At 39.6% G+C, this 22,621-nt stretch overlaps 1 protein-coding gene across 3 annotated transcripts in view; it reads left to right on the plus strand.

The window, feature by feature from the left end:
- Positions 1 to 14,505: 14,505 nt before the first annotated feature.
- CABCOCO1 (ciliary associated calcium binding coiled-coil 1) overlaps positions 14,506 to 22,621 on the plus strand; it is a 50,850-nt gene continuing 42,734 nt past the window's right edge. Inside the window, exons 1-2 of one of the 3 annotated variants that reach the window (XM_054637409.2) lie at positions 14,506 to 14,571; positions 21,443 to 21,591. In XM_054637409.2, the coding sequence (XP_054493384.2) occupies positions 14,554 to 14,571; positions 21,443 to 21,591 (167 nt within the window). In that variant the 5' untranslated portion in view covers positions 14,506 to 14,553. Of the gene's footprint in view, positions 14,641 to 21,442; positions 21,592 to 22,621 lie in introns of all 3 variants that reach the window. The other 2 variants (XM_077183393.1, XM_077183394.1) reach the window with 2 other exon arrangements.

The following is a 22,621-nucleotide window of genomic DNA, read 5'->3' on the forward strand; positions in this document are numbered from 1 at the left end:
GAAAACCATCTGGGCACAGCCTGGTGCAGGCAGAAGGGCCCATGTGGGGCAGTAACTGTGGTTAACACTCTGTACTGGCTGTGTATGGGCTCATGACCCCACTGAGAGATTGAGTATCTCCACCTCCTCACAGGAAAAACTTTAATTGGGGTTTGCTTTAGGTTTTTTATTCTTTTCAGTCCTTGGATGTGGTCTCAGTGATGGTATCCAAACCCTTCTCTTTGCCAGTCCTGCTGACTTTGATATTGTGGCTCGCTTTTTCTTTCCCTCATTGTCTAGTCTTGCTCTAGGATTATCTCTGTAAAGCAGTATAGAGATATGTGTATAAATTTGTGGGTTTTTTTCTTTTTAATTAATATTATAAGTGCAGAGGCTGTTACCCAAGAAATGTTTGGATCATTTCACAGTGGATATCTGAATCCTATTAGTGGGTAGTGAAGGTTACAAAATTCTCATACTCTCTCCTAAAAATGTTTAGAAGGATTTTAGTGCCTCTGCAAAACTATTTAATTCTGTATTTTGACTATCTGGTTATAAAGTTAATTGTATATTAGATTTGGTTTATGAAATAGACAGCAAAATTCAATGCATTGAATTAAAATCCTGAATAGGAAATATAAAAGCATTCCTCCTGGATATTTTGAGTTATGAGTTCTGTGACTGAACATTATTTTATATTTACATTTGGTGAATTATTTATTCCAAAAAGATTAATTATAAATATGACTGAAAAAAAACCCAAGATCTCCCAATGTATAGTTGCTTGATTGTGGGGGTGGGTGGTTTTTTGATTATCTAATCTGTTGAGAGAATCCATGTATCTTTATTATACTACTTAATGGCCTGGAAACACATTACAACAGCATAGTACTTTATTTATAGCTATATAAAGTTGAATTACTTTTAATGAGACATTTGCATACAATTATTGCAATCACACTGAAATGGAACAGCTACCTCAGCACATTTTTGAGACTTTGGCTCAAGAACTCTGAGGATTTCTCTTTGCAGCTGCTGGTAAAAGTAAATTTCTTTTACCCATGCTCCAGACTGTGGTACATGCTCTACCACTGTTTCTGGAGGGAGGGAGCCCATGTTGCTCCAAGTTAAATTGTAAACACTGATTCCCCTGAGAAGTCCAATGGGCTCAGTGCAAAATATAAGCAACTAATATTTTTATGGATGTCAGCTCTCATAGTAAGTCTGTTTTCTATTTCACTTAATATTTTGCATAAATCAGTGTCTCAGTAAAATAAGCAACACCACACTGAAAAGAACACAAGGCAACTGTAATTAAGCCATATGTTTAGTAATGTGCTGAACAAACAATGGAAAAATTACTCTTTGGTTACTAAATCAATTGTAATCAACCTCACTCCACCCACTGATCCACCTCTAGGAGCTGATAATACCTCTGTAGATATCAGGAACAAATCCAGCAACTAAATTAATAAAGCAAAATTGGTGGTTCAGCTACATGTGTCAGCAGGAATGTATTGCTCCCTACAGCTTTATCTCTACAAACATCTTTTTGCTCCCAGAGGGCACTTAAAAATCCATACTGGTAAAATAAATATAAAGAAATTACTCAGCTTTATAATTACAGCATCATTTAAGAATTTCTCTGCCTTTTGCCAAATGGGTTGAAATATGATGGATTATTGCTAACAAACTATTTATCTCCAATAGTCAAAGAAAACCTATGAGCTAGTATTGTTTTAATTTATACCCTGTGAATAAGGCTGTTGGAATATCTGGTTTGCTGTCAGGCAGGCTTGTCAAGCTCACAGTGATGGCTTGAGAAGAGGGTATTTGTGGCACAAGGGCTGCCATCACATGGTGCAGGATAGCAGCTCAATGTGCTGCTGCCACTTAAAGGTAAATACTTGATAGTGTAGAGTCATCTTTATCAAACCTTCCCTCATAGATGTGGGCAGAGGCATTCCTGCCTACCAGACTAAGGGGGAAGATGCAAGGGAGGGATGGGTTTAACATTTTCTGGAGCCTGAAGCCAAAAGTTGCATTCTTTTTAGCTTGGCAACTGGTCATGGCTGCTGGCTGTTCTGCTGTAGTGTATCACTGGTTCCTGCCAAGAAGGAGTGGTGTTAATAACTAGGAAAGCATTGCAAAAGTGCCTGCTCCATGTCCATGTGGTCACAGTAAGGAGCACAGCAGCATCCTGGGCTCAAGGCAGCCCTGCTGTGCCTGTCTGGGAGCCAGTGTGAACAAAACTAGAGCACATAGCGCCCTGATGCATTTTAGTGTGTGTAACACAGGCATGGCTGGAATACATGCACAGGCCTTTCTAACCCTTGGGAGCTGCAATAAGGGGATGTCAGCTCAGTTCCCAATGGCTCTGCTTTGGTTATCCTGCAAATTGCTGTATTCATGTGTGGAGAGATAGAATATAAGAAAATAAAGATAGTGACGAAGGCAGTCTCACACCTGAGGAGTTGCAGCTGTACTCATCACCAGAGATTAGGAACAGGCCTGCCCTTAATAGGCCACAGCTGTGTCCAATAAGAAGACGAGTGTGACAAAAGAGTGGGTTAGCTGGGTGAGGGGGGAGATGGAGTTTGTTCTCTGTGCTGTGAAGAAGTCAGTGCTGTGAGGAACTGCCCATAAGAAATCACCCAGAAGGTATGGGAGCTTTGCAATAAGATGACAACATTCATGTATGGCAGGAAGTGTCTGGGAATTCATTTCGGGTGAAGTGCACACAGATAACGTGTTTAATGCTTTTATCTTATTAACCTGTGACTATTAGTCAGTGAACTATTTAAACAGCTAAGTGCTATTTAACAATAAAGGACATTTCCTCGCCAGCTATTTAATTGTCTTCAAAGAGTAGACATGGCGTATGGGCACAAAAAAGAATGGAAGGAAGAAGCAAAAGTCTCTCTAATTCCTGGGCTGAAATTCCCTGGAGGTGTTTGTCCAAAGAAGGAAAATCCAGATCCCCAGAGCTCATTCCTAAAGAGAATGTAAAACTGCCTTACTTTTCAGTATTTCTTATGTAAGATTCCACTAATCAGGATTTCCTGGATAAAGAATGTCAGCTAAATCTTAATTTTTGCTGGCTTCCCACAGAGTAGTGATTATTAAATCCAATAAATACCTCCTAAAAAAATATATATATGCAATGCTAAAAGTATAATTCTTATTGTAGGAAAAAAAGCTTTACAGCTGTACTTGTAGTTTATAAATATTAATGAAATGATTTTTAGTAGAACCTTGCAAACTTAAAAAATATTTAGAAAGTGTGTGCAATTATTACATAATGAAATTGAGGGTTTGAAGGAAGTGGAGACAAATCCTGAAAGAAAATTTAAGTTTGTTTGGAAGGTTTCAATACATATCTTCAGTGATTTTTAAAAACATTTTCAGTTCTAAGTTACATTAGTGTCTTGATGATATCGAAAATCTTGAGTGCCTAGTTTTATATGAAAATAATTTTTAAAAAACATTAGTGGTTTGATCAAAACCATAAAAAGTAGTGAGAATTTAAGTTAAGAGCTGGAAATGAAAGTTCTTATTTTCATTTTTTAAATTACCCTGCTGTAACCAACCTGTGTGCATTGGACTGACTTTGCTCCAGCTTTATTTACTTCATAAATATACAAATGTTGTGATATGCCAGTAGGTCCAGCTTGGAATATTCAGTGAAATTGCACTATAGGGTCTGTGGATGATGATGAGACATCACAGAAATCACTGGACCTGATGCATCCAAGTTAGCTGAAAAGCCAACTCCAGCAGCAAGCTCATGTCTCCTGCTCCTGCTTTGAATGTTTGGGGATAGAGGCACAGTAGATAAAAACAACATGAAACTATAGAGAAACCACAGTAGCATGGAGGAGTTGTCAGTGGCTGTGGCTGCAGATCTGCAGTGGGAAGTGGAATGGGACCAGCGTCCTACAAAAGCCCAATTACTTCTTTCAATGTTCTGTTGTAAGGTAGTCAGAATAATAAAAGGTATGCAAATAATTCTGGCTTTGGAACACCTTGGAATTCCTTTAGCATACAACTGCTCTTCTAGGGAATGATTTGGGTGCAACAATGTGGATTCTGCTGCACCAAGATGAGACAGATTTACTGATGAGAAGCAACTGGAGGACTCTTGATGAGTAAGTACATACATCTGTCTCTACTACATAGGCAGTGAAGGCCAGAGTTAAAAAAATCCCAACAGTTCTCAGCAGACCTGACATCATTCCAGAGTGAGTAGCAGCCTACTACTTCTTGCATTCCACTTTTCTTTATTGACAGAGGGAGAGTATGGGAAATATTGTGACTGCATGAAATAAACCCAGGTGTACCAAATGGACCATGTGGCACCTTGTTTGAGAGGTCAGTTCTGGGAGCTGGTGGAAGGGGTCACATCTTGCCTGGTGTCACTGGCTGGTGCAGGGCCGTGTGTCCTGTGAGTGATCCTGGAGTGGTACAATGGCAGAAGTGATGCCAGGGGGGCTCAGGCAGCTGAAGGCTGGGAGGATGAAGGGGATGTGAGTCAGCCCTGAGCCAGCTGCCCTCTGAGTGGCCAAAGCTGCTTCAGTGCTGCTGCCAAGGCACTTGAGGAATGTGCACAGCTCTACAGGATCACGGGGACACTGCTTACTGCTGGGGAGGGATGCTAGAGGAGCTCTTACACCTTGTTCCCTGGCATCTTCTGGTGCCACAGCTCTGCTCAACTCTCTCAAACTGTGCTTCAATCCATTTAAATCCTTTGTGTCTTATGGTGGTACAGGCACTGTGAAGTGAGGGATGCTTGCAGGAATGTCTGAGTTGCCCCAGCTGGGCCAACAGATTGAGATGTGGGGCATCAGTTTCTTCCAAGGAGTGGAAGCATTGCCCTCCTGAAATTACAAAAAGCTTGGTGGTCTTACAATGTGTTTACATATATTTAAAATAGAATGAATCAAATGGAAGTAAAAGATAAAGAGAACAAATGTGGACTTCATGAAGATTTATAACATGTCAAAACTAGGGAGAAAAATTCACAGTAATGATCTAGCAGATGAAAATAAGTTACTTTGCATTACTAATGGACAGTTTATATTGCAAAGCCACTGTCCCATATTGCACACATTATAGAACCTCCTTGCTATCTCAAATAGATAAATAACATTAGCACAAAGCCAAGAAGATTTATAGCATGCATGAATCTCTCTCCATTACTCTTTTCCGACTAAGTTTCTGTAACTCTTTCTGTTGCATATGAATCACTTCACTGACCAAACTAATTCATGGACTAACTCCCTTGGCTCCAGTGGAAGTACTCCAAAGATGATTTTGAGGTGTACACTAAAACAGGTCATGCAGTGAGTAAATGGATGTTATAAAACAAAGTGCTCGTGCTAATTGGCAATGGCATCATCCCATCAACCCCAGAGCAAGTGGATTGTTCCTAGCCTCTGTTAGAGATCTCTATTACAGACAAGTAATTTCTTTCTTTTCTTTTTCTATCTATTGTTTGTGTTCTAAAGCAATTAGCTCATTGGAAACTATTTTTTCTTTCATCTAGAGAAAAATGCTATTTCTGCTTATGTTTTTATAGTTACTGCCTAATATGACTTTGGTCATTCTGGTAGAATTGTACTGTTGTACTTGGACTGTCTGTCACCTTCCAACTAAAGATCCCAAAGCATATGGCCCATCTTATGCCTCCCAACACTCACAAAGTATATAGGTAATTTTATAGATATTTAATAGATTATTTCAAAGAAGAGGATTTCAAATTCTGTCTTGTCTGGAAAATTCTAGTGGGTTTAGAATGCTTGCCTTTTGGGAATGATCCTTGTATATTCACATCCCAGATGTTCCTTCTGGTGGAAACCTGAGCGTTGCTTGGTGGACTGTGCATCTAAATGGACTTTCTGTTGTGGGTGGAGGTTACATCAGTGCACTGATGGTTTTGTATGGGCCCGGGTCTACTGCAACAAGCTGTTATATTTCTCCCTAACATGTGTTTCACATCAATGCAGAATTAGCACATCATCACACAAATGATCAATGCTGGGTTCAGTCCAGGAAGGAACCAAATGTAAAAGGAAACTGCATGTGCACGAGTTCAGATTTTTAAATGGGAGCTGCTGCTAAAAGGCTCATAGAAAAATCCTGGCACATATTGAGGTAAGAAAAAGTCTTTACAGTTTTAAAATTTCAGATCAAATTTTTCTAGAGTTCTTAGCAGCATTAATCAAGATTTTAAAAAAATGCCTAAGTTGTGTTAATTATGCATGTGTAATGGTCTGGGAAATGTGCAAAATCTTAAAGTGATGAGAAAAGAGTTTGATGTCCTATTTAATATTTAAGTTCATTGACACCTCCCGCCCCCAAAATTAACAGAAAGCTAAACTGTGCCTGAGCTTTTTAAAATGCATATGGACTGACACTAACTATGAACATTCTCAGTCTCAAAGGAATAAAACTGAGAAAATGGCAAGCAATCAGAAACAAAAGTTACATTACATGCCTAACTATTGTATCTATAGTGGCCACTACTACTGCCATAATAATACACAAGAGAATTTGAAAGCATTTAGATTTGCCTTTCAGCTGACAATCTGCCGCAGGTGCTGTGCCATTATAAATAACTATTCAGCTGTTATGTGTTATTGTCTAAATCACCATTTTGAACCTGAAGTATAAGCTGCACAACCCATAGATCAAATCTAAAAAATTGGCTCTTGTTTGCAATGTAGTTATTTTAAAGGAAGAAAATACCCAGTAAATCAAACTCACAAAGAATTTTAATTACGCTACTTGTTCCTAGGAGCAGTATTACAGTTTTACATTCCAACACTGTGTGCATGGGAAATGTAATACACAACACCTGTTAACAATACATACTCTGATGAATGCTTGGCTAAAAATTGGTATCTGATTTTTTTTTAATTATATAGGGTGGAGAGAAAGAAGATTGAGTCAATTTTTTTCTGTAAGTAGACAAAAAGTATCTATTTAGTAAAATGATTTATGTTTTACCATCAGATGAAATCATACAGGGAATTTTTTTGGTCTAATACAGAAATAATTATGGTTGCTCTATCATTATTACATGAGTGATAACAGGATTTATGCATAACAGCAAAAGGTGTAGGTAGCACTGGAAAAATTGTTTCCATTATAATTCCCTACTTGCAGCCTCTGATTTTAATTCTAATTTGGCACCAAAAATTTACATGGTTGAGTTCAATGTAAAAAATGCTTTATTTGGATTGTATTTAATTTCTCTGTATTTTCAACAAAACTTTTCACTGTGGCTGTGAGAAAAATATTTCTCTGGTATGTGTATAAAACATCCAGTTACAGTTAATATTTTGAAACGCAGCAGAGGCAGTGAAAATTTAAACAGTCATTTATCAAGAGTAATGTCTGGCTTGGGTAACATGCAAAAGGTAGTTACCAAGAAGGAACCTGTGATCCATGTGCTAGTGTAAAAGCAAGAGGTAGAAGAAAAATTACATTGTGTGTGATGAACCCAGGAAGTAAAACTTTGAGTCAGTTTTGTGTAGGAAAGCCTATAATGATCTTTTGAAGCTTAGTCTAGTTTTGGAGCTTGATCTTCTTTTCATCAAAGGGAGTTTGAAAATTTACATTAGAGGAAGTGAAGAGGCAGAAATCAGAGCTGAAAGAGCATTCTGATCCTCCATTTTGGGGACTTTCCATTTTTGCTGCAGTTGAGTTTTAATTGCTAATGTTATAAATAAGTAATGGCTCAGTCCTCCCATCCTCGCTCTGGCTGAACTCCTGTGGCTTTGCCTGTGGTTTGCTGAGCTGCTGCCCTGCTCAGGTGGCCACAGTGCTGAGGTAGGGGAGCCCTGACAAGGACGGCAGTGGGCGGGTGCATCGCTGCTTCTGAGCACACAAAAAGGTTGAAGAGAACAACTGGAAATATTACCCAGGCAGCCTAACAAAGCCGTGTGCTTCTGAAGACAAATGTTTTCACTGCAGGGTTCCCAGGGAACAAAGGGAGTCGTGGCCTTTACAAAGTACACAAGTGGCAGAAATACTTGTATACAAAGTCTGACTCACAGCTCATGTAAAGAATATGACAAACTTCTTAGTCTAATTCATTAACTCTAAATAATGTCCTTTCAAATGCCATCCCCAGAAGCAGTTTCTATTGGAGCTATTTTTTATCCTTTTGCCACAGATTGTTTTAAAAGAATTATGGGAAATGACAGCTGTAGAACTAAAGTTCAATTTTTCACAGATGAAACTACAAAATGCATGGAGTAATGTAATCCAGTCAGACAAGTGAGTAAATTATATCTTGGTTGCAACAACGCACCACTTGCTGAATATCAATAAGGATATGTTTCCTTCTTTAGAGTAAAAATATTTGCTGTTAATGTAAATGGTTCTGAATGTCCCTGGCAGTATAGGCACAGATGCCAAACAGCATTAAAACTGAGCAGAATCTCGTATGTTTTGTTTGTGAGGAAGAGGAAGACGGCGTTCACAGATGTTAAAACAAGGAAGATGATTCCTTTTACATTGCTTTACCATAATGAAACTCCATTAACTTCTATCATCTTCTTTCAAATTTCAAGTAAATGAGAAAAGCATACGCTCCAGTTCAAGGAACACTGTCAAACAGTGCACTCAGTTTTTTCATTCTCCTTCTAAATTTCCTAGGATAAATGTGTGGGTAACTCTGCTCCCTGTACCAAAATACCCCTATTCTCCATAACCCAAGTCACAAGTGTCAGCAGAGTATATGTTAGCTGTGCCACATCTCCTCTTCCTTTGGATTTTGAGTTCCAAGATACTAAGGAGCTCAGATCTCCACTCTAAACAGGCTAATTCTGCCTCATCTAAATCAATAAACTACATTAGTAAATACCTTATGGAAATATTTGACTCCTGTTCCAGAAGAAACCCATAATGTTCTATATGACATCACATGCAGAGCTCATGTGCAGTTAAAGTGATATTCTTAGCACAAATATATGTGCTGGCCTTGGATCCTCTGCTCAATGACTTTTATTTTTATAAGAAGTAATATACTTAAGCTCTCTAGAGCTCTGCAAATTCATTTTTTACATGCAACTACATAATCTTTTTGGAGTGAATATGGACATTAACTCCTCCTTGCAGCTTGCTATAAACATATGCTTGCACAGCAGATATTTCAAATTCAGAATCCAGGAAGGAAAGTGCTCCCAGGACTGACTACTGAGTTATATACCATTTTATTTTAATGTACTTTGCCAAGATAAGTCCATAACCTCAAATGCGTCAGGGAAATAAAGGGGAAGGGCAATAACAAACAGCTTCATCAGAATTTTAACCCTATTGCCTAGTGATCACAAAATAACCTTTATGTTTACATATTTAAGGAGACCACATAGACACGTTCTTCCTGAATGTGCTTATCCACTTCTTGGGATTTGTACTCTGTGATTCCAAGTACACAAGGAGAAGACATGTGATCCACTTTGCTGCTTGGATCTGGTGGCAGGGACACTTAGGATGTATGGCCAGACTGCAGAGTGACACATTTCACTCTCTTGGACAGACCTCTTTCTGTAAAATGGAGATTCATTTGCCATACTGACTCCTCAGGTGTTGCTGCTGTAGTGGGGATCCTACTCCAAGACATCGCTTAAATATGATGTTATTATGTCCTAGTACTTCAGGCTTGCCAGTCCTTATTAAATAACTAAAGAAATATTGAAACACCTTGGAAGCTGTTTGTGTAGTCCAACAAACAAACAATCCACAAATAAACAAAAATATAGTCACCTTTAGTATCAAGACAACTTTTGTCTTGAGTAACTATAGCTCTCTATTAAAATCCCCCTGTAATTTCAGCTGGATGTACTTTTTCACTTGCTGCCCTAAATTGTTTTATGTTATTCTAAAAGCTGGTTAACATCACATGGAGAAGGTGGCAAAAAATCAATAGAGCTTCACAACAAAGGCATGAAAGGAGTAAAATATGAAACCTATGAAAGAAATTATGTTCCTATTTGGGGGCAAAAGGCCAACGACAATGGAATCAGTGAATTTATATTTTTTCTGTAGACTTTGCTGTGTTACTAAGATGTAATACTTCACGCAGTTGTGTCTTTCTATCTTCTTTGGTCTGCCAACAGAATGAAACAGTAGTTCAAATGGAAAAGTCAAGTTTTGTCTATCAAAATGAAATTTCAAGAGAGTTTTCCCAGGACATTAGTCTCATCTTTCTCATGGAGTAAAATATCCTCCAGTTCCTGTAAACTTGCCAAGATTAACAGTAGTTTATATCTTTAGAAAAGATACAGAGTAGATGGGAATCTGAGCTGAAGTGGCTGTCAGAAGAGAGAATATATACATGTGTATTATATAGTACCAATACTTGAGTATGTGTTTAATATATAACATTTTATATAGAATATGAATATATGTACTCCTGTATTTTACAAGTTTTATTTCTATTTGCAATTAAAACTTGTTAAATTATTCTTTCTGGTGATTTTCATCACTACATTAATTGGCAAATCCTGTACTGCACAGCATGTCCTCCTGAAGAATGCAGCTCTCTGTCAATGAAACAATTCTCTCAACATACACTAACCTTATGATAAATTATTTGTCCACTGTCACTGTGTACTCATGGCTGTATATGACTTAGGGGACTTAGAGTCACTCAATGGTCAGTGCTCTTCTTTTTGTCCCTTGTCTTGAATTTGGGACTTCTGAGTGGATTGTTCTGGTTTGAATAATAACTAAGAGGAGTCCCTGAGTTCTGTAGAGATTTTGGGTTTTGTTTTATCAATTGGTGACCTTGAGGGGAGGTAGTTTGAAACAGCTATGCTCTATATTATCCCTATTTCTTTATCTTATTCATCAGGTCTCATAGTTTAAGTTTTTGTACAAAGAGGTGTTTAGAGGGGAGAAAAACCTAAGCTTTCTTCGTTCACACTGATGGTGAACTGCAATGTTATACACACATTTACATTATTTCTACAGTTTAATACACAGTAAGGAGCTGTCTTAAACTACTGGATTAAATCAATTCTTATCTCTGCTTCAAGTTCTTGTTGGCAAGAAAAAGTACAGGTCCCCTGGAGATGGGTTACATGTTACATTACATAAGTCTTTTCTATCTAATTTTTAGGATTTCTATGAACCTCAATTCAATTTATTGGCAATAGATATAGCAGTCTTCTGGCTATGATCAAGAAGAGAATCAATCTAAAATTCGCTTTTATCCTATATTGAGCCACTTCTCTTTATGGTGAGAAGATAATGGAATTGTTGATAGAATACGTGTTTTACTACTTTCATTTCTTCGTTTGCACATTGTTTTGAATAATTGAAAAGTTATGATTTGCTCCATTTAACTTGGACTTTGTTATTGCTGGGCAGAGTATTAACATTACAAGTCTCTCAAAATCACTGTCAAATCACATGGAAATTATGCCTACCTATTAATTAAACAGGCAGGGAGAGATACTGAGCTGGATTGTGTTGACAGTGAGCAAAAAAGAAGCAGCATCTGTCCCCAAGTAACTCAGAACTCTTTCTATCCTGCTGCTGATACACCAAAGCAGTTATCCTCTTGTACCTGTATCTCATTTTAATTGGATACTGCCTGAGAAATGGCAGAATTATCTTTTTGTTTTAAAAACAAGTTTCCTTGACAACCTGGGATTTATGTTTTTCTTTTCCAGTACATAATCATGCCCAGAATTTTTTTCTGAAGGTGTGTATCTATATATGTAAAACAGAAGAACATTACCTAGAGGGAATGCTGTTCCCTGGATAGAGTATCTGCAAAGAATGTTATAAAGGAGCCAGGAGGGGATGATTAATTACTGCATTAATGCACTTATGTACAGTAATGCAGGGCTCTTTATGAAGAGTCACGTAGCACTAATGTCCTGTTGCTTTCACAAATTACCTCTTTGTTACTGGGAGGGTCAAACCCAAATACTGTGTGCAAGTCCTCCACATATGCCTATGGTTTTTTCTCAATTCTTGTACCACAGGGCATGAGTATAAGCAATTTGTTGTCATGAGGGCTGGCAGCCAGGAGAGCTATATGTCCATCTGATGTTGATATAACAAGCAAGGCTCGGCTAGGAATTTCTGTCTGCTTTTCATCCTGAATTTGCCTATGGCTAATTACTGTGCTTGGTGATGCTTAACTAAAAGTGACTGGAAACATGTTTGCAATTGAACATTTTTATAGGATCTCTGTCAATAGGAGGATGTTTCTTTGGGCCTGTTTTGTGTTACAAAACCTTCGCTTTGTAAAAGGCTACTTCTGAAAATTCATTCCTTTTCTTAAATTAGTAAGTTTCATTTCCTCCTGAAATGCCAGGATCTCTGCAATGAGTAACAAAATCAGACTGAATCACCTTGGTTACTAAAACGTTGAAAGAGTTGTTGGAATATTTTGGAGCACTTGAAGCTGCTGGATGTGTTCCAATTGCAGGTGGACTGCACTATGAAAGATTTCCTTGCAGCTGTGACCTTTATTCCCCTTTTGACATGGACTTGTGTGATGCAGGAGAACCTGCTCCTGCCCATAAGATGGAGTATTGTGATGAAGAGGAAGGTATTTTTACAAAGACAGCTGAGCCGTTCATTGTGCAGAGAGCAGTGTGGAATTTCTATATTGGTGATGCTTCAGTGCATAATTAGTAAAATGAAAATTAGGCAACTTGAAGAAAATTCAGGGGGGAACAACCAGCTCTTTGCCCAGCCCCTGCCAGGGCTGAGTGTTAGTGGGCTGTGTGGTGGTTATCTTGCGCAGGCTAGAGGTGGCCCAGGCACCATGAGCTAGAGAGCTTTAATCAAAGAGAGATGATAAAGAAGTGTTCCTTCCATGATTCTCATGCACTGAGTGATAGCAGTCTTGGCAGAGCCTCTCCCAAACCTTAGCTCTGGTTGCTTCTCAGACAAATAGAAGAGCACGTAGGGTGTAAAGCCAGACTTTCAAATATGTTCTGCTTACATGATATATTTTAAATATTAAATAACAGACACTTTCAGGAAACCTTTACATCTAACAGAACTGCACCGGTAGAGAAAGAGCTCTGCTGTTCTCTAACCTGGGGTCTCTTTGATGATTAGAAATCATAGGAAAATGTACCATAGTTACCTGTAGTAGGAAAGGACTACGTCAGCATTTTAAGTTTAGTAGTTCTGTGTTGTACTTAGAAGTTTTGCATTTGAAGGAAATCGAAAAGCCACCTTAAATATTCACGTACACATGAATGTGGTTTTGTAAACATGAAGGATCCGCATGAAATTAGATGGCATGGTTTGATGCGACCCTTGAATCCTTTTTTTTCCCTATTTCTAAGCCTTCTGACACCAACTATCTAAAAATCTAAATTGAAAAGTAGGAAGTTTAGGAGCTCACAACTGGAAATGTGGTTTGAGCTTCAATCAGTGCTCAGCTTCAATCACCTGCTCAGTTCAGGTTTTGTGTAAGAGAGAATTCAGTCCTTTTATATTGAGCAAGAGAAACAGAATTAGCCCTTTCTAAAGGCTTTAAGCCCCCAAGTCTTTTACATTGAAAATGTTCATGGAAGTCAATGGGCATTTTCAGTTCCAGAGGAGTGCAGGGTTAAGTCTAGAATCTACCTGTTACCAACTAGATAACATAATAATGAATGTATGCAATCTTACATTGCATCCACTTAATTCCCCAGTTTTAACACCTTACTACGTGCAGTGCTTGCAGCTCTGAATAATGTTCTTATTTGGTTAGATTTATATACACTGTAAAAGGGGCAGTAATACAGCTGTGCAGCTATCAGCCACAGAGCACAGCACAAATTGTAGGAATTCACAGTGTGGGCTCTATTTCTTTAAAATTCACAGTGTGGGCTCTATTTCTTTAAAATACTATGAATAATTCTACAAAACACTGCAGGATCCAGCTCTCTGAACCTCAAAGATTTCTGACTCCTTTTGGAAGCGCGATTGGTCTACCTGTGTCAGAGAGGGTCAGGGTGTTTGAGCAGAACAGGAGCTACAGACGTGTTGAATCTCACACTTTACATCACAATCTTAGTGGGTAATGGGCATGTTCTTGTCTCCTGTGCCCCAGCTAGGACACAGGTACTGTACTTTGTGGTTTGCACATTTTAAGAAACTGAATACCTTCTGAAGGTGGCAAACTGCTCCAAAGCAGTGGCACAGCCTGAAACAGCTGCACAAAATCCCGGGAGGCCTTTGCTTTATGTGAGGCACTACAAGGAAGTTGTTTTGTCATACCAGCTCCCTCAGCACATCCATAAACTTTGCAAAGTAAGTTATTTCGCTCTTTGTTCTTTTTACTGTTCACCTACCAAATGCTTGCATTTTATTTGATATTGCGGGTAAATGCTATTACTCTGAATTACTGCTGTTGTGTGCAATACAAAGCTGACAGAGAAAATGTTTCGATGTAGTTTTAGTTCACTACTGTTCTGCGTTTATTAAATAAAAGCGGCAGGCCCTGGGCCGGGCCGCGGCGGCAGCGCGGCCGTGAGGGGCGGGCCGGGCTCTGAGGGGAGCGCGGGCAGGGCGCCGTGAGGGGCGGGCCCGGCCGTGCCGGCGGCCATGGCGGAGGGCGTGCAGGTACCGCCGGGACGGGAGCGGTTTGTGGTAAATTGTCCGTGCTGAGCTGCACCAAGGGCCGCAAGGATGGTGAGGGGTCTGGAGCATCTCGCTTGTGACGAGACACTGCGGCAGCTGGGCTCGTTTAGTCTGGAGGAGATTGAGAGGGGTTTTATCAATATATTTAAATGTCTCAGAGGTTAGGAGGATGTGCCAGTCTCTTTTCAGTAGTGCCCGGTGACAGGAGGAGCAATGGCCATAAACCACAACAGAGAAATTTCCACCTCAATATGAGGAAGAAGTTCTTCATATGGTGGGTGGCAGAGCCCTGGAACGGGCTGCCCAAGGAGGTTGTGGAGTCTCCATCTCTGGAGAGAGGCGTTTGGAGACATTGCAAACCCATCTGGCCGCGTTCCTTTGTCACTTGCTCTGGGTGACTATCTCGGCTGGGGGATGGACTGTATTACCTCCACAGGTCCCTGCCAGTCCTTACGATTCTGTGATTTTGTGTAGAAAAGGGTGTGGTGTTAAAAAAGCTCTGCGTGTCCGTAAATACGCATATGTACATGTAAAAATACACCTGTCGTCAATGTCAGTTCCCATTGTCAGTTCCCAATGTCACTGTCGTCACCCAGTCAGTTCAATGGAGAGACAGTGCCTGCCCCGGCAGCTCCTCCAGCAGAGACTCTGGAGCCTGGGCTAGCACAGCCCACCCAGGTCTGTCCCTCACCCGGAGCTGCTGCTGGTGTGTGCCTCCTCCATCTCTGACCTCCCACTGCCTCGCCAGGTTTCACTCGGTTATGGACCCTCCTTTATAAATATATGGTTATTTCTTGGTATGTTGGCTTTGTGTGGCTTCTGTCGTAGGGAGCTACAGGAGTGGTTTCTGTGAGAAGCTGCTGGAATCTTTGCCATGTCCACTAGAGCCAATGCCAGCCAGCTCCAGGACCCACCCATGGCTAGCCAAGGGTGACCTCACCAGAGACAGAGATCTGGGATAACAGATTTAGGAGGGGGAGGAAGGAAGCCATACAGCAGCAGCTGGAAGAGCGGGATGAGAATATAGGAGAGTGAGAGTCCTGTAAACACCAAGGCCAGCAGGGAAGGAGAGGCAGGAGGTGCTCCAGGTGCCAGAGCATATTGCCCTGCAGCCCATGGTGACACAGCTGTGCCCCTGGGGCCCATGGAGGTCATGGTGGGGGAGACACCCATGTTGAAGCAGTTCATAGAAGACTCCCTGGTGGGGGGCACCCCATGCTGGAGCAGGGTTAGAGTGTGAGGAGTCTTCCCCATGAGGAGGCAGCAGGATCAGATGCAACACGTGATGAAATGACTGACAGCACTCTACGCCATCCCCCTGTACTCCTGGGGGGAGGTGGTAGAGAAAATTGGGAGTGAAGTTGAGCCTGGGAAGAGAGGAGGAGTGTTTTGAAATGTAGCTTTTATTTTGCATTATTCTACCCTGATTTCATTGGTAACGAATTATTTTTCTGCCCAAAGCGAGACCCTTTTGCTCATGATAGTAATTGGTCAGTGACCTTTCCCTGTCCTCACTTTTTCCCACATGCCTTTTGTTATGTGTCCTCTCCACTGTTCAGCTGAGGAAGGGGCTGACAGAGAGGCTGTGGTCAGCTCCTGGGCATCCAGCCTAGGTCAAACCACCATAGTGGGCTTTTTTTGTGGTGGTAGGAGTCTCCTAATTTTTGGTTGTTGAGGAAAAGGCTTGTGGTTTCCTTTTAAAGAGCACTGGGGCAGTAGAAGCAAGCTTACACTTTCCTTCCAGCAATATCACAGTTGTATTTCTCACCTTTCATTGCTTTAGGTAGCTGAAGTGCTCTGGAGGATTTTACCAATCCACAGTGTTTGCATTAATATTGGCTTTATTTGCTTGTCTTTGGCCTCCTCCCTGTTTTTTTCCTGCTTCCTTTTTTGACTTGGTTGACAGAGGTGTGGTTTCTGACAGGCAACTCATTTCATGCTGCTTGTCAAGAGGTATAAGAGTAAAATTCATTCCTCCCAAGAATGTATGAGGTATTGCATCAACTAAGAATTTCTCCCTCAAGCCTGTCTATGTAGTTGTAGCTACTATAAGATAATTTTCTTCTGCTTGAACTGCTTTGTTGTCTCCGCTGGCCAAGCAGTCGCTGTGACGGTTGTGGGAGTGATGAAGCGCCTTCAGCCAGTGTCATGGTTGTGTCTTTGTCAGTACAAAAGCTCACCATTTAGGTTTCCTTAAATAAATAAACCGTCTTCCAAGTGAAATGTGTTGCTAAGTATTCTAAATGCTTTATGAAAAATATATGCATCTTTCACAGAGCTCCGTTAGCACTCTCTGTAAATATTTTGGCAGTTGGAGCAGCGTAACACTGGGGTAATGCAGTCAGATCACAGTAAAAGGACACAGGGTGTGCTCTATGGGACACGACAGGCTGTCAGAAATATATTGTACATCTGGTTGAAATGTACCATTGAAATTTTTGTAGATTTTACTTCATGGCTTTACAAAAAGAATCTTTAGAGGAATTCAGTGAACTTTTTTTTCCACGTGTTTTCTGTTCCTCATGTATTGAAGTTTGTTTGACACACAGCAGCTTACCTTTGTGATATTTCTGTCTATCCTTTATGATTTATTTTTATTGGAAACCATGTGGAATTGTGTGTTTTTATGAATTACATTCTATAGTCTCTAGTTTTGGCTGAAGGTAGCTTAGCATGGTCCATATATAGGGTGTAGGAAACACTATTCTGGTACTGTTTCCTTTATAATTTCTTACATTTTGAGACAATTCCTTTTTATTTAAATGGAATATTTTTATAATTGTTACAGCTTGTAATGACTTTCAGCAGAAGGTCTGTTAGAAAATCTGAATACTGATCTTATCAAGTCTTGCTGCTGCTTTATTTTTAACCACATTTTCTCATAAGTGGTCTGCAGCTGTGAAAACATCAGTAAAATTTATAGTCAGCGTACGTTTGGTCAACCATAAATCATGATATATGGACTGTGACATTTTTGAAACATATTTTGTTATTAAAAGGACACCATCATGTTTATAGTGTTCCTTGAAAGCTTTCTTTGCCTTTAGGTTTTGTGTTTTGCATTTGACACATCTGCATATTTCCCTTTTGAAGGTAGTTGAAATGAGTGCTGTTATTTTTATTTCCTCATTTGTTTGATGACAAAAGAAATGTTTATGATTAAAAATAGCAACTATTGATCTTAACTTCCCATTGTGGGAGAGGACAAGTGGAGCCTTTTAAAAACAAACAGGAACAGTGAATGTGTTTCTGTTTCTGCCTTAACTATTTGTGTAGAAAGCTTCAGGATTTTCTGCTGCTACTGAAGCATTTGACAGCTTGATAACAAAATGTGTATAATAATACAAATAACAGCCTGTGTTGCTGGTGTAGTTTGGTTGGGTTTTTTTCATTCCCATTTTGATTAAAGTTGTAACTGATCTACAGCACTCTTCAGGGTACATCTGCTCTGCTGTCAGCCCAGGCAGAGCAGCTGAGGTTGCTTTTTGTGAGCTACTGGAAAGTTGAGTCCAGTCTGATTTCCCTGGTAGGGTGAGGACAGCAGGATCTTGGGTTCCTTATGCTTTGAGTATTTGCTACACTTGGTGAGATTTGCTGTTCCCTGTGTGTATGTTTTTGGAAGCCATGAATTTGCAAAGCATGGTGGTGTATTGTCAAACAAATGCAAATGCTGTCTTCAACCACTGCAGAAGGCTCATCCCAAAGGACAAGCTTATTTTTCTTGAGGAATGCTGGTGCTCATTTCAATTGCTGTGTTTTGGGGTTTGGCCACTCTGGAAAGGCCCTCACCAAAACTGCAGGTAGTGGGGCATTTTTCCTAGCCAGGGGTGACTCAGTACAGGTTTGAGGCTTTGAGAGTTCTTTCCCACCTGTAAGCACAGAGGATTTTTGCAATTTGCTGTTTAACTTTATCAGGCTGCTGCTACTATTTCCTGCTTCATGGTAGTGAAGAGAGACTGAGAGATTCTGAAAGATCTTACTTTTTTGTTTTAGAATGTCTGGTTTGGTATTTTGATTTGATGCTTTTAACAAGGGATGCCCACAGCATTTGCAGTAATGTATTGAACAGCCAGAAACATATTATGCATTCAGAACAGCTAAAAATCCATCAAAGGAAAATAAAACCGTAATAAATAATTCTCTACTAGCAGCCTGTATTTAAACAGGCAGTCTACTGCTGGGAGTGGGCATTGGTAGGATTGGTTTCAGGAGTTTTGTTCCTGACACATGAAGACAGCATTACTAGAATTAACTCACCTTGGATTACCTCAGTCAGTACTGCAGTTAATACTAAAATGAACAGTAAATTCTTTGACACCAGTGAATGCATATAAAAATAATCTCCTGGTACTTTTAGTAGTGGTTAAAGAGATAAAAGTAATCAATCAAAATAATTGTAAGCTTTTAGTTAGGTGTGTGTGTAGGTTCAGCCCAAACAGCAACTGTCTATAAACACAGGATTGTTTAAATTATTTATGGACCTTCAATACTTTCTTAAATTACAGAAATATTGCTGATTTTAAAAAAATTTAAATCATGTGCTTTCTGTCCCATAGTTCCTCATCTGTCATTTGTGACACTATCTCTTATCTGATACCTTTGCTTGTTATGGTGGACAGTGGTGCCCAAACCCCATCTTATCATGAGCATTACCAAAACCAGTAATACATTGGTGGGAATGTTGCTGCTGGGAATGTTGTTCCAGCCTCAAGGTGATGAAATGGATCTTGGGAAGCATTCACCTTGCCCTGTAAACTGTTGTGGTTTGATGTGCAGATTAGGGAGCCTTATCTGCAACACTCAGTTAGTTACAGCAGCTGCCTATCTCTTCAGTTTAAACTGCAGCTTGTAAACTATTAGTGTTTTGCCTTACTAACAGTTATGTCCAGTAAGATGTTGACTGACTGACCAGTCGTATGTAATTTATATAGTGGTGGTCACTGTAAATACTAAAGTATTCTATGTATTGAACATCCTAAGAGAAAGCGAGGGAGGAACATTAATTCAGTTTCCAAAACATTAATATCAGTTAATCATTTAATTCAGCCCCCACAGCTTCTAAAGAATCTCATGTTCAACAGGTTTCTAACACCACTGTAGGAAAGCATTTATATTTTTTCTTCTTACTGAAATATGTCTTTCAATAATTGTCTATTAGCAGGTAGTGCTATCGTTTTTTCCCTGCAGCTTCAATTATAGCAGCATTACTGACTGTAGGAGCATTTTTAATGCTGTTTAAATTACTGCTAATAAAAGCAAACTAACATCATGCTTTTAACTATGTGAAGGAAGCCTTCGTTTATTTCATTTCTGTTCTTATGAGATAGTGTATCTGAGATTCACTTGTTTACAGTTGGGAACAATAATTTTTCTTATTGAAGTATATGTGAAAGTACTCAAGTACTTAATTAGAGAGGAGAAAATAGTCTGTCCACTGAATGAATGTTCTTTGTTGCTCTCAGTCCTGTTTTGTCCCTCCTGTCTGTGGCGGCTCTTCAGCTAGTCCCAGGATTTCAGTACATCTTGTAGCTCGGCAGCAGCAGGGGGAGTAGTGTAGCTTTAGTTGGGGCCTCTCCTTGACCGGCGCTGGAGTGAGTTGGTATCAGCTCAGAGCAGTGCTGGTCAGGCTCAAAAATCGGTGTGTGTCAGGAATTCTGCCTTGCTCTCCGTGTATGAGCTGGAAACAGGATTCTGCAGGCTTTGCCTTGCTGCACTTCTCTAAACCCCAGATCCTGCAGAAGTACAAGTGTACCTGCTACAAGCAAATTGTGCCAGGGGTTTGTGTGGTCGGGCCAGGCAGACTCCCAGCAGGAGGCTGGGAGGCATTTTGGGACTGGTTCAGCTGCTTGGTCAGAGCTGGGCCAGCACCCAGTGCCCGGCAGGGCTTTGTCCAGTTTGCTCTTGAAAGCCTGTGAGGATGGAGATTCCTCTGCCTCTCTGGGTTATCTATTCTAATGCTTAAGTATTTTCATACTGAAATATTTTTCCTTATGCTGCCTCATTGTGGATCCCCTTCAACTGGAGCATGGTCCCATGACCCACTGTCCCTTTTTCCCCTGCAGTGCACCTCTCTGAAGGGGCTGCTTCATCTCACACCTCACTTTGTCATCTACATATTCTATTGTGAAACAGTTTTAGGGGATTTTTTCTACTGTTTTTTGCATTTCATAGATTTCTTACTGAATTTTTTTTTGTCAATGACAACACAAAATATCATCAAATATTCCTGTTTTTTCGAAGACCATTGCATTGTTAGTTCATGCTCAGTTTGTTCTTCCCTAAAACGTGTCCATCCTTCCTAGGAACAGTAGTGTCAGATCCTTATTATTCTGTTGCAGCAAACATCTTGGACTTTTGTTTGGCTAGGGGAAGGAGATAGTGTAGACAGTAAATTTGAAAATGCAATCAAGTACATGGTGGAGAGCAAATAACATAGTAATTTTCATGTATTCTCATAATATGTTTAGGAGAAAGTTAATTTTAAAATTTAATTATTGTGCAACACAGTATCATGTTGGTCAAATTTAGATTCATGGATTCCTTTGCACCTTTAAAGCTCTGTTGTTTTTACTTGCAAGTTAATTTAATCTTGTGCAGCACATAATATGTCAGTGTGTTCCCATATGAATTTATGACAAAAATACTATATTCCATGTATCTGCCCAGCTTTTCTCTAGTGAGAATGTGTTAAGGTATTGTGTTACTGCTGTATAATTACAGCTGTCTTGCATTTTTGACATTTGTTGAATTAATCCCTTGCATACCTCCTCAATATAAAAATGTTATTTAGATGAGTTACTGACATAATAAAATAAACATTTTTTAAATTACGTTCCTATGTACATGTATGCAGGATGAAGTCCGTGATCAGGATGAAGTCCGCGATCAGGATGAAGTCCGCGATCAGGGTGATTTAGGTGGAGCAAAGATTATCAATAGGACATTTCTTTCTCTTTCCCAAGTAACTGCCTTGTCAGAAGAAGATCTGGAAGGAGTTGAAAAGTAAGTAGCAGTGACAGCAATGCTGGAACCCATATAATAATGAAATAAAAATTGAAGACTGTTTGTTAGATTTCTTTTGTGATGGTTATGTCATTAGTCTTTAATTGTTCAGTTAAATCATTGATATTTAATGTTATTCATGAAAGATGGCAGAAACACTTTTGATCTCAGATCCAGCCTGGTTTACTGGTTTTCCTATATCTTTTAATTTTGCTTAGACTCCTTTTTTTCCACTTGAATTTCACCTTGTTGTGGTTTCTGAATTTACAATAGCTTTAAATACGCTGTAAACAAAACACAAAATAAGAACAGGGTGATACTGAGCTTTTTTATGGTAAGTCTCACTGGGTAACCCTTTTTGCTAAAATATTCAAGATTCTGTACTGTAACATGAGTTACCAAAAAAATCAAAAAGGTCTTGAAAGTTCAGCAGGGAATGGAAAGCTTAGGAAGGCATTAGTAGGTCGCCATTATGGTGCTCTGGGGAAATAGGAGGCAGCCAAAGACTTCTGATGTCAGGCTGCCTTTGTCTTTCCTGTACCAACACTCCCTTGTTATTAGTGTTTAATAGCAGCTAAATTTAGGAGGCCAGGAGTTCGACCTGAGACTCCAGATTTATATTTGAATGATGGGACTTTTCAGAAGTGCAAGAATTATTTAGGAGCATTTGTGTCTGCTAGTAGGTTCTTAGGGAATTGAAAGCCAAAGGGCTGGGCTGCTGGTCTAGTTTGGGAAGGAAAAGGTGGGGGGTGTATAAAATCCAGCTTTGTTCCTCTGAATAGGTAACCATTTAATAGAGATTAAAATACTCCTGAAACATATTCTGTTCTTCCTATTTGTCACTATTCTAGGGAGAAAAGGTTTTTCTGGGATAGTAAAAAAAAAAAAAAACTGGAAAGAAAATTTGCCACCATCAAATAATAATAGAAAAAATTCTTTCCTTTCCTGTTTTCTCTTGCACAATAGGCCTCTTTAAATTTAGAGGAGACTGAAATGTACAACTCATGGAGACTAAAATGTGCTTAATGTG

The sequence above is a fragment of the Agelaius phoeniceus genome, chromosome 9 (genome assembly GCF_051311805.1).
Source record: "Agelaius phoeniceus isolate bAgePho1 chromosome 9, bAgePho1.hap1, whole genome shotgun sequence".
Classification (NCBI taxonomy): domain Eukaryota; kingdom Metazoa; phylum Chordata; class Aves; order Passeriformes; family Icteridae; genus Agelaius; species Agelaius phoeniceus.